This window comes from Gasterosteus aculeatus, chromosome X (assembly GCF_964276395.1).
Source record: "Gasterosteus aculeatus chromosome X, fGasAcu3.hap1.1, whole genome shotgun sequence".
Lineage (NCBI taxonomy): Eukaryota > Metazoa > Chordata > Actinopteri > Perciformes > Gasterosteidae > Gasterosteus > Gasterosteus aculeatus.
Window position 1 is genome coordinate 19777687 of NC_135698.1, and position 15327 is coordinate 19793013.

Consider the following 15327-nt stretch of genomic DNA (forward strand, 5'->3'; position numbering starts at 1 on the left):
ACCTGAACCACAGCCGCCACTTGTCTCCACTGATCACCTTTAGGAAGGCAGGTTGTAAAACATAAAGGAATAGGAAACTGGAACAAGCCATTTGGTGGACATGTTAGTTTCATTGGATGAGCTTAATCGTTCTCCACTTACCTGCACCCCATATTCAGTCTGGTGAACATGGTTAATATAATTCTACATATCATTTCTTCATATAAGAGAACTAGAATTGGAGGTTTGTCTCCTTTGATATAATTAAGTCAAGCGTTAGTTCCTCTTTGTGAAACTTAGTTTTGGTTCCTCAACTGCTTTTACCTCAGTGAAACTCATTTTGTTGCCGGTGTGGATTTTAAAAAGATAAATGCTTTATTACTTTGTGCATCTCCCTTATCAGAAGTCTTTGCGAGTTACTGTTGACAATCATTAGCCTACAGCAGGTTCAAACTAGAACAGAAAGTTCGATATAGTTTACTTGTAATATAATAATAATAAAGGAAGCTCTCTTAATGATTTTGCAGATCATACATCGACAAGTGGGTTTTACAACGGTATCATTGTGAAATTAAAAATATAACAAAACTATATGCTATAAAATATGTTGACTTTCAAGACATTGAGAGAAAGTTAACACACTAAAGTTTTTCTCAGCTCGTTTACTTGACCCAACTTGCAACAAACTGTTACGCCAACAGTAAAAGAAAATTACAGAGACATCTTGTGCTAAACGCAATATGCCTAAAGTACCAGGGAGTCCAACTGACAGTTCACATTCTGCAGTGAGGCGTGTCAGCAGGCTTTTCTGGTTATTCTGTTGCACTAGCTCCGGCGGTTGATGTAATGAGCACGAGGGTCAAAGTTCAAGGTGCAGCGTTATGACAAAACAGCATGTCCCAACTGCCGCTTAGAACAGTGGGTCTTTTGTACGGGCAGCGGCCGTATCAATTGGTAAAAAATGTATCCGATTTTATGTAGATATCTCAGTATAGTATACTCAGGAGCCATTGAGTGTACAAACTAAATGCTTTATCATTTTCCGTTCAACAGTTTTTCTCCGAATACATCTACATTTTCCAAGATACGTTTTAATCGTGTTCATCATCAGTGTTTGTATAAATGTTCAGCTCATAATCTTGCACCTCATCTCAAAAAAGCTGAAGTTCTCTTGCGCAAAGGCTTGCTGCACAGAAAGCTGCGGCCATCAGTGTCTTAGTTCCCTGATCCCTTATCTTGGCACCGATAGCACTTACAACTATACACTTGTATGAATTGACATTTTCAGCAGAAAGATGTGTTGACACTAGATGAGAGGTTGAAACTCAATTTCAGGAACTACAAGTGGTATGAAGCTGTTCATGTAACATGTAAATAGAAATAGAATCCAACAGAATTGCACACACAATTATCTGGTATAAACATATTTCAGTAACACTGACACATTGTTTTTTTTTGTTTTGTAAACTAATAACACTTTTCAAAGACTATAATTTTTACAATACATTTGGACGGATATGATTGAAGAGACCTTTTCAATGAGACCTACAATGAAAGCAAAAGCACAAAAACAGTGGTTGCATGGAAATTCACTGACAGACGAGACAAAACTGGACTCTTGTTTCACAGGACTCTTGTTTCATCTCTGTTTAACAGGAACCAGGTGCTGTGCTCAATGTCTACACTCCAGTCTCCTTCCTCTTTAGTGAGCCTTGTAACTTCTGGTTCAATCTGGTTTTGGAGAGCGTCTGAGGCCTGAGTTTAGGGCCACAGACGGGCGGGCAGTTCTCATCCGTCTCCTCGTCACAGATGGTGACTGAGATGGTGGAGGAGCGACGCTTGGCTCTTCTGGCTCCTTCCTGCTGAGCGCCGAGTGGAGCTTCCTGTTGGAGCGCCATTGCACTGCGTAGACAGTTGAGCCACTGCTGCTTGTGGTAGACATCGTTGACATGCAGGGTGTGGGACTGGCCATGGGAGGGATCCACAGAGCTCACACGAAAAACATTCTTGGCTAGAGGGACAGAAAGAAAAGAGATACAGTCCGCTGAACAACAAGCAGCCATGTGTGGGATGCAAAAATCTACTGCCATGGTCCTCCAATAACAGGATTTACAAACTCTGATCACGCACCAGGACATGTTCTTCTTTCCCCACAAAAAAGAACTGAAACTCACATGTCCCAAAAGCACCCAAAGACACGTTTCTGACACAGATACTGCCGTGATGCTTGGCATACAAGGATGTAAATGTGACCAAAATTAAATACTTTCTTTTAATCAAAACGTCAGTTTTGGGAAATTTTGACTGGATTAAATGTGTACAAAGTTGAACATTAAGGCATACACAAGTTTACGTTGCTATGCCGTGAGAAGCAGTATTCTAGGTACTGTGGTGGAAATACAGTTACATTCAAAATATTTTCATAATATCAAAATTATTATACAGTGTTTCCCCTAGATTTACAACTACAGGAGGGGAGGGGGGGTAATAGTAGTCACTCTGGAGCTCACACGGACATATTCATGTCAGTGTGGAACAGCCGTGCGTGGAAAAATAACAACAAAAAAGGATTTAAAAATAACATTTTTTTTTTAAATTGCACACTCTTTCACAGGTTATAATGGTAGGGAGGGGAAACACTATTATAACATTTGTGAGGCGCATTTTGAGGGTATGAAGTTCTTTCTGGATTGCTTATTTGTAACCCTAGTCCAATGTTAAGGCAGCAACGAATGATTGTTGTAATTAGATTGTTTTCAATACAAAGTAAGCAAAATCTCAGATTGGCTTTCAGTCAAAAACTTTTCCTGGATTTTGCTGTATAAATAAAACATTCCATCACTTAATAAATGGCTGATGCAACATGCCTCGGCCACTCTGCCAGCAGGTGAAGCTCAACTCAAATCGACCCAACCCACCTTTCTCGCCATTGGTGAAAGCCCCTCTGAAGGAGCCCCCCATGCGGATCTCTCCATCCTGCAGGTCCTCCAGAGACAAATCCCGAATAGGGATGGGTTGTCGATAAACCTGGAAGCAGCTCCTGTCATTCCGGGTCACTGGCCGGGTCAGAACCAACAGCTCGGAGAAGAGGAACACATGGAGCCTCTGTGAAGAAACCCAATAATATAAAACGATAAAACAGAGACACAATGTATTTAGATGGTAATAATAGAGAGAGGAATCCGAATTCTCACCGAGCCACTTTTGTTCCGCAGCTCGCCGTGACAAAGTAGAATCTTACAGTTATCAATGAGAGGGTCCCGTTGCTTATCATCCAGATACTCCAGTTTGTCTATGTAATACTGACACTCAGACTCCCCCTTTCTCACATTGATATCAGACAGAATCTCCTGGATTATGGTGATCTGGAGAATTAAAGAAAGAATGATCAGGTGCTAATTTGTCACACACAAGACCACATAATCACAGCTTAATACGAATCTGTGACTGCAAATACATGTCATTTGGATAACATACAGCTCTCTCCAGGCTGGGGATGTCTGGGTGTTCGGCAGGAGTGTGTTTTAGGATCTCTCGCAGCAGCAGCGGGTATTTCACGAGGCGTGACCGCGGGATGTCGAGGAAGCTACAAAGATCCAGCTTCCTACTGAATGGCGACTCCAGGCACCGCTGCAGGAAGTCCTGGACGCGCTTGTCCTGCTTTTTCTGGTCCAGCAGGGCTTTTGCCGCCAGCTGATTGCTACAATAGCCTTTGTAAGCGTTCAGACCAGGCAGCTGAAAACATATGATAAAAGTTACATCTCTTCGCGTTGCTGAAATTTTTGAAACATTTGATGCTAATGTGTGTTAAGTAGTCTTCAACACCCACCCAGTCAATGACTATCTGTCCAATCTGCGCTACTGTTCCATCGGGGCCAGTTCCCTCCGTCAGTTTCATCAGTAAATCTGCAGAGTGTTTAAAAAGCAAATACATAGTCAGAAACACTTTACTTTCATACAGTAAGCCTGAATAATACTGTAATAGTGTTCTTGTAAAGCCCGTAAAGCCCTTTGAAATGACCTCCTGTGATCGAAGGCTCAAGCCAGTTTTAATATAAGAGGCCGTTTGTTTGGTGGTAAATTACCCTCGTGTAAGGGGATGTATGCATACAGGTCCCCGAATATGTGAGCCAATTCTTCCTCGGTCATGTAGGAGAGTTTTAACATGGGATCGTGGTATGCCTAATTGGGAGAAAAAGCAGCATTGTGAGCACAAAAGAAGGTTGATAAAATGGGGGAATAAATGCATTTATTTTCTTGTATAATATTAAATGAGGCATTTCTAACCTTTCGTGCAAGTTGGAGATCCTCTATGAGATCTTGCTCTCCCCTGAAAAGCTCATAAATTGCCTGAAAACGAAACCCCAGCAGGATGAGTTACTTTTTTCTGCGCTACAGACTTCTGAGATGGCTGTGCTGTAATGTTTACAGCAATGCAACATATGCAGAACCTCTTGTCTCTTGATTTCTTTGGTAGAGAAGGTGCTCTTCTGATGGACATCCAGTGTCTCTGACCACAGCGTGCTGTTTCTGCGTTTGGTGGGAGTGGGACCCGCTGTCTTGCTGCCGGCTTTGAGGGACGTCCCTGGTGACTTGCTGTCGCCACGTGACATTGACTGAGACGAGGAAAACAATACATTATTTTACGGTAGAAAAGAAACGTTTAAATCACTACAATGCAAGTTTGTAGAGGGGGCGCCACGAGAGTGCCGCATTTACCTGGATGGTCTGACCAAAGCGCCGCACCGCTCCATTCTTTGATGGAGAGATCAAGTTGACGAGCGATGAAACTTTAGCCAGGGGGCGGTTACGCTTGGTACTGGGTTCCTGGCAATCAAGGAAATAAATTGTTTTCAGCCTAATGTGTCAGTGTTGATGTGTAGATCGTAGTATTGAATACTAAGGCATTGTTAAAAACATGGCTGTAATTTTGTTGAAAGCCTGATAAAAAAAGAAACTAGATGAAAGATCTACCTATTCCCTTTATTACTGACAAAATAATATTTGATGTATTACTAGGCACAGCTTTTATTAGGTCTCATCTATACTACAGAGCAGAGGTGTCAAGTAACAAAGTACAAATACTTCGTTACTGTACTTAAGTAGAAATTTGGGGTATCTATACTTTACTGGAGTATTTGTTTTTCAGATGACTTTTTACTTCTTCTCGTTACATTTTCACGCAAATATCTGTACTTTCTACTCCATACATTTACAAAAACAGCCTCGTTACTTCCGGCTTGTCGCAGTTCAAAAACACACACACAAAAAAAACCATCCAGATAAATGGCGCTATCAGGACAGTGCATTTGATTGGATGAGAAGTATAAACATTTAGCATCCAGACACCCGATTGGTTTTCTCCGCGATGCGCCGGCAGATCGGAGCGACACCGGGTGGGAAAAGTGGCGGGAAGTTGGTATTTATCGACATGGACCCTCCTCCTCTTCCTCCTCCTCCTCTTCCTCACGTAACGTTAAATGAGCATCTTCGTGACCGTGGGTTTGTCCTAAATGTTTTATTGAGAGTGGCACACAGCGACTTGCAAGCAGCGTATTAAATAAAGTGATGTGTGTCTTAATGCGGCTTTGCAAATGAACACAGGGATTCTGTATTTGCTCATGAAGCCTGAACATACTGGTTATTTGGCCCATGTTTAATAACCGACCGCTGCCAGTTCAGTGTTTCCCATCATTATAAACAGGGTGCCCCCCCCCCCCCCCCCCATGACGTAGTAAACCTGGGGGAGACACTGCAGTCTACCTCATCAATGCGAACAACGTGTGTGTCCGCCCTCTGACTCGTGTCACTGGAAAATGGGTTGTGGTTTTATCTGTTTAGGTCAGATACACGTGTTGTTTTGTTGTGTCTCTGAATGTCGCCATGTTTCCACCATCCCAACGGCAGGTCACGTGATCTGCAGACGCCTTCTGATCACATTGTAACGGACTGACGTGTTGTGTGAGCGAGGTTACGCATTAAGAGTTTGTCCTTAATGGAATTTCTTACATTACTTTTATACTTTAAGTAGTTTTGAAACCCGTACTTTTATACTTTTACTTAAGTAAAAAGCTTGAGTCGATACTTCAACTTCTACAGGAGTCTTCTTTAACGCTAGTATCTGTACTTCTACTTGAGTAATGAATGTGAATACTTTTGACACCACTGCTACAGAGAAACCCCTCTAAACCAGGTCAAAAATTGCCACAGTTGACTTTTAAGTAAGCTGGATGTCGCGTTATCAAAAGGGATCTCCAAGTTGTCGATGTTAGAGAAAGGTATTAAACCCCTTTCGCTGAGCCAAGAGTCTGTGATAACACTGGAGGGCAATATGGATCAGATTTTGTGTCGCCGTTATCATTTCCTCAAACAGACGCTTGCGCCAGGCGCATTGGGATTATCCAGAGCTCACAACACACAGGCGCACTCACGGCTGTCCGCTTGTGTACCTGAGTCATGCAGAAGGATTAAAAGTTTGTTGTGAGGACGCGTTAAAGCGTGCAACATTACACCTGCACAAAGCAGACAGTTGGACTCTCACCTTGAGGTCGAAGCTGGACAGACTGACTGTGTCATCCTCCTTCTCTTTGCGCTTTCTCTTCTGTAGAAACATGAGAATACAAAGTGGTTTTACGAGTCTGTACATTTTATACATCTTTTATAAAAATATGAATAAACAGTCATGTAAATGGATGCGAACGCTGCAAGCAAACAACATGGTGTTGTGTTTTCATTATTAACTCACGAGGCTGAAGTCCCACGGAGTCCCAGGAGTGCGGAAGGTGAAGGAGCTGCCTCTCTGCAGAGGAGGTCTGAGGGAAATGCAACGCATAAGAGTTGATCATCCACAACAAGTTTATATCGACTTCATCCCTGAGAGACTGCCCACTACTCTGCTGAAGATGTTTCTTCGTCTTCTACTGATAAAGAAACGGAAAGGATCTGATCATACGTGCAGACTGAAATACACCACTAACAGCACACCAACTGAGGAGCATTTCAGCTTTGGTAACATTTGATGTACATGATGAATGGCTTCTGCCATTTTTGCTTCAGTCAGTGTTGTGTTTCAAGTCATGTCAACGCTGTCGATGTTGACGGAGGGCGGTTAATAATAACCATATAAGGAACCGGGCCGCTCTCCCCTGCAGCAGAATAAAACTCAGTTATGGACAAAGCAATCCAGCTGCAGAGTTACAATGTCTTCTTCTTGGTGAATGACCGCCTACGGGTGTTTTCAAGGCCGAAGTCAGAAGAACACACTGTGCTGCTTACACTCTGCCTTTCAGTCATGTTGACAATAACAGAATTATGAGAGATCAGTGAAAGACCAGAGGAAAGGATGAAATATATTGGTAGTTGCATTCATCTGGAAGCCACGTCGTTACGTTATTAGTAATATAGTAAAATTGCTTCACTCTTGGAATTCAGCAATGTAATTAAAGCTAATAAAAAGTATTTTCTGAACTCTATTATCTAGTAATTACTGATTCCATCTTTAAAATTGTTTTTTTCTTTTTTCACATCATTGTAAATGGAATACCATTACGTTTTAGCGTTTTGGTAAAGAGATACTAGTATTAGGTATTATGAAGTATACAATTACTCAAAACCTATTTTATAATCCACAGATTAATCCATATTACAAATATTAACGTAAATTAGTTGCAGCCATAATGGATCATCTGTCCATTCGTATTTATGTTGTAGTTACACAAATGTATTCATAACGTTAACCAGCAGATTGCACGATGAAGATTTTCGCAGATTGAGTAAAAAGTAAATGAGAGAGGTAAAACTAGCCGTTCATTGTCTTATAACGTACAGCTTACCTTCACATATACAGCAGCCACACGCTGTCTAACAAATAGCAAATAACGCTTTATGAGTTCCGAGGTGGCCATGAAGGCATCATGTGCCAGTTACAATAACAGCCCTGCCCGTCACAGCATGCTAACCAACGTTAGCTCGAGAGGTGCTAAAAGCGTTTAATATCACAACCCCAGCTTCCAAATAAATACCCAAATAATGACATAAAACGTTATCACATTTATTTCACGTGATCTAACGTTTCTTACTTCTTGGGGTTTATCCGGTGTGGCTGCGGAGAGGGCTCCGCGGCGCTAGTGACACTGGTGGTGGACGTCCTCGATGACATCCTGCGAAGTATCGGCTTCTTCTTTCCCACCGTCCACCCTCGAACTTCTTCATTTTCTTCCATTTGGCAGGAGGCCTCGTTTCGAGATCAGTTTTTACTAAGATATTTATGGCTAAACGAACGAAAACAGAGCTCAGTCGGATGAAAAACGGCCCGATGTGTACAAAGAAAGCAGAAGATCGGTGACAACAGAACACACACCACGGCGGAAGTTTGAATATGGCGGATTCTTGGAAATGGACCAATCCGGAGAGGGCTCAGAGCTCCGTTGCTGCGATACCATGAGGTGGGAGTGGCCAGTGTGACTAAAAGGACCTTGAATGTAGGTCCTACACGGACCAATGTATCATGCATACATTGTGTTTGTTACCGGTGGGAATAACGGACAACAAGCCAACGGTAGAATATATAATAACGTACTTATAATAATCATAACAATAATGACAATAGCTACCGACAGTGGTTTGCATAAAAACTACACATTTAATTCAGTGTTTAGACTTGGTAGAACATTTACAACTGGCCCACCTTGAATTAAAAGATGTTCTTCTGTGCATTAGACTGATAACAATGTATAAATTCACATTTTCCTGAGCCCAATACGTTTAATGATACCTACGAAAATGGATGTTATATTGGCAGTGGAACAAGGTTTTTATATATGTTTTTTTGTTATTAATGCATACATCTTTCCTCACACTTTTTCAGGGTTTGGGAGAACAAAGACATTAAATCAATTAACGACTCAGCAGAAAATGATTAACCCTCAAAATGTCTCAAAACAGAAAGAAAAAACTGGATTGTCTCTTTTCATGTCTCCACGTCTTTCCTCTGTTATGTATTTTTTATGTTTCCATTATTTACATGTTATGTTTCTCTGTTACGCATCATGTTCTCTCTATTTAAAGCTATGTGTTCCTTGCTTGTGCCAACAATTAGTTTATATTAGATCTGTCTCTGAAGGGAGGAAAGCAGTCAAATGTTTCAACCATTTGAAGATACTGTAGAGATGTGTTTGCGGGATATGACCATCCATTCCACTTTAATCGTACCTAAAGGCTAAATAAAACTGCTATGGTGTCCTCGCAAAGTCAGGGTGGCATTTTGAAACGTCTCCTTATGCAGAATAAGACATGTAGCATAGAAATAGAATCTTTTATTACTATGTATTGTACAAAAACCATGCAGTTTGTGTGCATTTATATAGTTGCCTGGGACAAACACAATCCAACAAACACATGGATATATGATATATATCCATCCATCCGTCCATCTTCAGCCGCTTATCCGGGGTCGGGTCGCGGGGGCAACAGCTCCAGCAGGGGACCCCAAACTTCCTTTTCCCGGGCCACATCTAGCAGCTCTGACTGGGGGATCCCAAGGCGTTCCCAGGCCAGTGCAGAGATATAATCTCTCCACCTAGTCCTGGGTCTTCCCCGGGGCCTCTTTCCAACTGGCCGTGCCTGGAACACCTCCCTAGGGAGGCTCCCAGGAGGCATCCCAAACCAGATGCCCAAACCACCTCAACTGGCTCCTTTCGACGCAAAGGAGCAGCGGCTCTACTCCGAGCTCCTCGCGAATGGCTGAGCTTCTCACCCTATCCCTAAGGGAGACGCCAGCCACTCTCCTGAGGAAACCCATTTTGGCCGCTTGTACCTGTGACCTAGTTCTTTCGGTCATGCCTTAAAAATTCTGTCACAGATGAAAGAGGCAACTGTTTGAAAGCCTCATCAAGACCCAAATGGATGTAATGGAGGAAATAAATACCGTAAGAAAATTACTCTCAGGGTTTTGTTCACGAGTGAGGGAGGATGGATCCTCGATAGTGCTACAAGCGCTTTAAGAGTGACGCCGTTGCTTCTCTAGAAAGGTGAACAGTAACGTTCGCTCTTTGGTATATCCCTCGAACCCGCAAATTAAAGCAAACAGTGTGAGAAGTTGGTTATGGCGTTCCACCAATTTAGAAGAATCACAGTCTGAAAGCGTCAATCCACCCAATCTCTTCTCTGGTGTGGGAACCTTGGAGGCAGATGTGGGCCCAGAAGTATACTAGGATGACTTTTCTCCTATCGATCAACTAAACTCAACTAAACCTTCTACCTTTCCCGACTGGACTGGCAGAAGATTCTCCTTTAGTTAAGATGTTCTGTATGCATCAAGGAATTATTTCACAAAACTACAAGTTTATTCCAGTATTTTATAAATGTACAAAGGAAAAATAGTTTGCCTCAAAAAGTAGCCATGCCTCAATTATTTGATCAAATCTAAATAGCACATTTGCTAAAACAAAAGATCATTGTATGGAGGTAAAGACCATTTCTGAGTATGTTCCATTCATTTCGATGGCATGGAGGAGTATCCGCACTTTGCCCTCTTTCAGCAATGAAGAGCTTATCCTCAGTTGTTCATATGAAAACACTCCAAGACTACATCTGATGGGAGATACGTGGTAATGTGCTGGCACCTGGAACAAAGGAAAAGAAAAGGCAGCACAGGCAGAGGACGGGCATTGCCACACGGTTAGGAATCATTGAGAGGGATTGTTTTGGCATGAGTCTATACATAGTTTATTTCAGGAGAATCAGACTCATTTTGTCTTTAAACAAAGATAACGATTCCGGAATTGACCACTGAAATTGCATTCATGAGAAAAGAATGTTTGAGTCAGACACAAAGGGAGAAAAGAGTTTCCAGGAAGCAGACAAGCAGCTGTTCCCCGTTGGGATGAAGAGTAATCCGGAGAATGGACTTCTCTCCGTACTTTGTGGCATTATGAAAACTTCATCACACTTCAGTTTCTGAGCGTCTGTACGTGCTGATGATCCACTTCCAGGAACACTGATTTCATATGGTGCTAGAGACGGGGTACAAACATCTACCTCACCCAATGAAATCAGTTTCCGAGTGCAGTCCGTTGTTTTTATAGACAGTGCATTGTGCTTGAGACATGCAATACAAGCCATGTTGGACATGGAGAAGATAGCTTTGATATTGCGACAGATGAACTTGTAAGCTTCCTGCTGCAGATTGGATGCAGGTGTAGGTCCAGTGTGTTGTTTTGGGATGGAGGCTGGACACTGAAAGCCATGTAGGCAAACCAGTGGTCCCACTAAGTTCAAAGGGAAACCCCTCGTGTCTCCCGGTATTGCACCTAAAGAGGCCAAACTCATCACATTAAAACAATCATATAAAGTTTCTGTTGTACATCAGGATACTTCAGTGGGAAAATTCACTTTTGATTATGATGACATTTATTATTGGTAAGCATTGATAAATTAAAACCTTAATATGTGAAAGAAGAAGAAGAAACGAATGCATGATGGTCGGAGCTGTGGAAACTCTGTGAAATGAAATGTACAACCTAAAGGTACCAGGTCTATCAGGTCTAATAATAATGCTGTGACTCATGACTGTTTCCAGATGGCTTCATTTGAACAGGAGCAGAAGGGGGTGAAGGTTTATCTTATGACACACTGTTCATCACACCTCCTCTTCCCCCTCCTTCCCACCACGTTCACGGGCCGAATCCCGTCTAGATAAACACAAAAATACTGCATAAATCATGTGTTTAGTAAAGGATGAGGTTTGTCGGATCACACCAAAAGAACCCTGGATCATTTAAGTGAAACAAAATGAAACTAAATGCTCTGCATCACCGAACTCAGGCCACGACTGAGACACATCCAATGAAACTAGTCATCACTGTATCCCTCTGCATTTCTAACATTTTTGTCTCTGGTTGAATCGTCATGCAAAATAACCCCGTGAATATGTCCAGTCGTGTGCTTGTGGGGCAGCAAGATAACGAAGGAAAGAGCGGAAAGGTCTCCACCATCACGGCATAAACACGGAGGCTTGTCAACCCAGGCAAAGAAGAATGGACATCCAGGTTCCTGAAGTATTTATTGAAAGATCTGAGCAGTTTTAAGTTCAGCAGGTGATTGGAACCAGAGTCACCCACACTGGGAGAAGACTTATTCGAAGCATTTAGTCTCCGAGACGGCACGTAATGATTTGCAATCAAGAAGAGAATGACCATGCTGGGATCATTTACTTTCAAAGAACAGTATTCTTTTCACAGGTGTAGACACATATTAACATTATCATAGAAGTCCTGCTTCCTTCGGTTTAAAGGAGTAGTTTAACATTTTAGGAAATATAATATAACCGCAGGTAGCCTGGCTCAGTCTGAAGCTCTTAAACTAACTAATGTCATTTTGGACGGAGTGGCAAGCTAACCTGCTTATACCAAATGACAGTGTTATCAATCTTGTAATCAAACTCTCCATAAGGGAATATTTCATTAAGAGGAGTGACGCTGGTAAATTCAGAAACCCAAACTGTCTTTCAGAACAGGACACTAAACTGAGTCAGCTGCCACATTTTCCACAAACAGTCTCTGATGTCAACACTCAAACTGTGACATCGGCGCCATGTGACTACACGACCGTACTGAAAGCAATCGTGCTTGTGAGTCATAAAAATATATTTTTTTCTTTTTGAAGAGGCAGCTGCAAAGAGTCTCCTGTTGACGATATCATACACCTCCTCTGCCCGTCCACAAGACAAAGGCAGGAACGGAATTACTTTTAGCAAAATAAGGCGATAAATGTCCCCGTATCTGTTGTTGGACGATGAGTAAGCAGGGGATTCTAGAGACTTGAGACCAGTGATTCTCCGAGAAGAGACGGGACGACATCTGAGAGTCCGTGCCTCTGCATTCCAGATCACGAGATATTAACTCTGAGAACAAACCTTCTTCGTGCTGGACCTCCTCCTGAAAAGATTGCAGATTCATTTCCTCACCTTCAATTCAAACGAAGGTGTACATCTTCGACACGTGAGACGTTTTCCAATTAAATACCCAAGAGAAATACATTTGAACCCCAACCAGTTTTCCAAGACAGGCTTCACCGACTGTGGCTCAAAGGTAGACAGAAAGTGAAACTGCTTCTTCACTTTCTGTAACGCCCCATAAAACAGTACGTGATTAAGTTGCGAAGCAGGAAGAGAATGCAGGTCAGATAAGCATGTTTGTCCTCATAAGAACACAAGCCTGTTGCAAATCATCCGTCACCTACCGCACAAGGGTTTTTTTCCTCCCCGGAGACACTGAAGAAGAGAATCCTGCTGTAGATGTCTGAGTGTGTGTGTGAACACACCGAGCAGCAGACGAGTTATGAGATGGAGATGCCAGAGGAGCACAGCTTCTCTCTCCCTCTCTCCCTCTCTCCCTCTCTCTTTCTCTCTGTTCTTTACAGTCAGCGTGAGCTGTTCATCCAACTGTTCTGCCAGAGTAATTATTGTAATTGTGAGTCACACGCACACACCCACACACACACACAAAAGTCAGACCTGTATTAATATCCGTATTTAGGGTTCTGAGGATGTAAAAAGCAGATATATGAATGATTTTAAGCATTTGGAACATAACCAACCACACTAAATGAAAGGTCTCTCTCTCTCTCTCCCCCAAACCCACATGCAAACATTACCCAGCATGACAAAGCATGCTTCTTCTCGCCAACACAAGCCATTTACTCCATTTACACACCTCACCCACATATTCTTCCTGATTTATTTCCTCCTTGCTAGTAAGCAACCAGCTCTAAATTGCTGTGCAATTCCCCATGTGTCCCCTGACCGGATCAAACTCTCCTTTAAATGACAAAACATTATCTTGTTCAGCCAATTATTGCCAGAACAACACAGCTTACACAAACGCTGTGGCTACCTCCATGAATGGACTGGGAAGCCCCCCGGCTGAAGGGGAGACAGGAAAGATGAAATTGTATCCGTGATGGAAGGTGAGAGGGCACGACTCACTTAGCAGGAATGTCCCCCTGCATTCCTCTGGTGTGTCGGGAAATGGGACAAACACCAAAAGCCTGAGGCACTCATACACATGCGTACATAAGCCCCCCCACCTCCCAATTACCCACCATCCAGCACGTGCTTCCTTTCCCAGTATCCGTTCTCTACGCTGAGTCAGCTGACCGCACGCTGAGTCGCTCCTTTCATCCGAAGTACTGTGAGGGCTGAGTCACATGACCCCCTCCTCATCATCACTATGAAACGACAACTTCTACCCTTTCATCCTGCTGTTAGTCATCCAGCACTGTGGCTCCAGAGGGCCACAGTCCCACATTCGGCTCGCATCCACTTTACCAACATCCTGACCTTCCTCATAGGTCCCCGAACCAGAGGGAAACTCGGCTCTTAAGAGCCAGATACTGAAAATGACTGAAAGTAGGCTACTTTTCTCATGTCATATTTGTCTGTATTAGCGGCTGGTTAGTTTAGCTTACCCTGCCTTTGTTGAAAGGTATTAACCTGTTAATCAGCTCCCATAAAGCTCGCTGATTAACAGGTTATGTCTTGTCATAAAGTACATAAATATACTCTGTGACATGACGAGAGGTTGCCAGGCAACCTGCACAGACTTCAGGAAGTCACTGCACCTCGCTACGAAACAACTCTGCTGCACGAAGCCCCCCCTGAAACAACCCTTGGTTGTTTTTACACTTACACCAACTTTTATTGCATTGCAAAGGAAATATAAGGGTGGGCTCTATAGTTTCCTATTCAGTCACAAACATAAGAGTGCTGTTTACTCGTGTGTGTGTGTGTGACAGTCAGGGTGAGTGATTGCTAAAGGGTGTCATAGGAGTGATATGATGCAGACAAGAGGGATGTGAAGAGAATATTTGAAATATATGCTGAAAACAAATACACAATCCAGGTTGCAAAGAAGTCAGTGTAGCACGGCTGTGTGTGTGTCTTTGTGCATTACAGGTCGATTGTGCTGCACACACTGTGTACAGGACCTGCTTTGCTAATTTATTAGGAGGGGTCATACTCTCTCCCTCGGGTTCAGCAGGCAACAAAGCCGTCAGATAAATCCGCACAAAAAAAACGGCATTACGTAACAAGCCTACGTGAGTAGTCGGCAATCTCCAGAGGCGTCCTTGGGAACTGTCACCATAGCGCCAGCACAGAAAGGACAGGGTTGCATAAACCCTTCAAATATCAGCTAAAAGCAGCCAATGACACACACAGTATGTGTGAGGAGCTTGGATCTTCATGTTTCAATAAAGTTATGATTCATATGATGTGCATGCCGCCCTGCAGCTTCATTGCATTGTTTTGTTTTTTTCAGCAAAGCCACATGCAAACCTCCCAAACCAACA

General features: G+C 42.8%; 1 protein-coding gene across 1 annotated transcript; it reads right to left on the minus strand.

The window, feature by feature from the left end:
* Window positions 1–989: 989 nt before the first annotated feature.
* Window positions 990–8511, minus strand: LOC120809661 (neuroepithelial cell-transforming gene 1 protein). Its single transcript, XM_040163637.2, has 12 exons — window positions 8058–8511; window positions 6725–6791; window positions 6521–6580; window positions 4699–4806; window positions 4431–4595; window positions 4267–4329; window positions 4065–4161; window positions 3809–3885; window positions 3457–3714; window positions 3174–3344; window positions 2898–3084; window positions 990–1990 (listed from the first exon to the last, which is right to left on the minus strand). Exons 1-12 carry the CDS (start codon window positions 8198–8200, stop codon window positions 1659–1661), a joined length of 1728 nt encoding a protein of 575 aa, XP_040019571.1. The 5' UTR covers window positions 8201–8511; the 3' UTR covers window positions 990–1658.
* Window positions 8512–15327: the final 6816 nt, after the last annotated feature.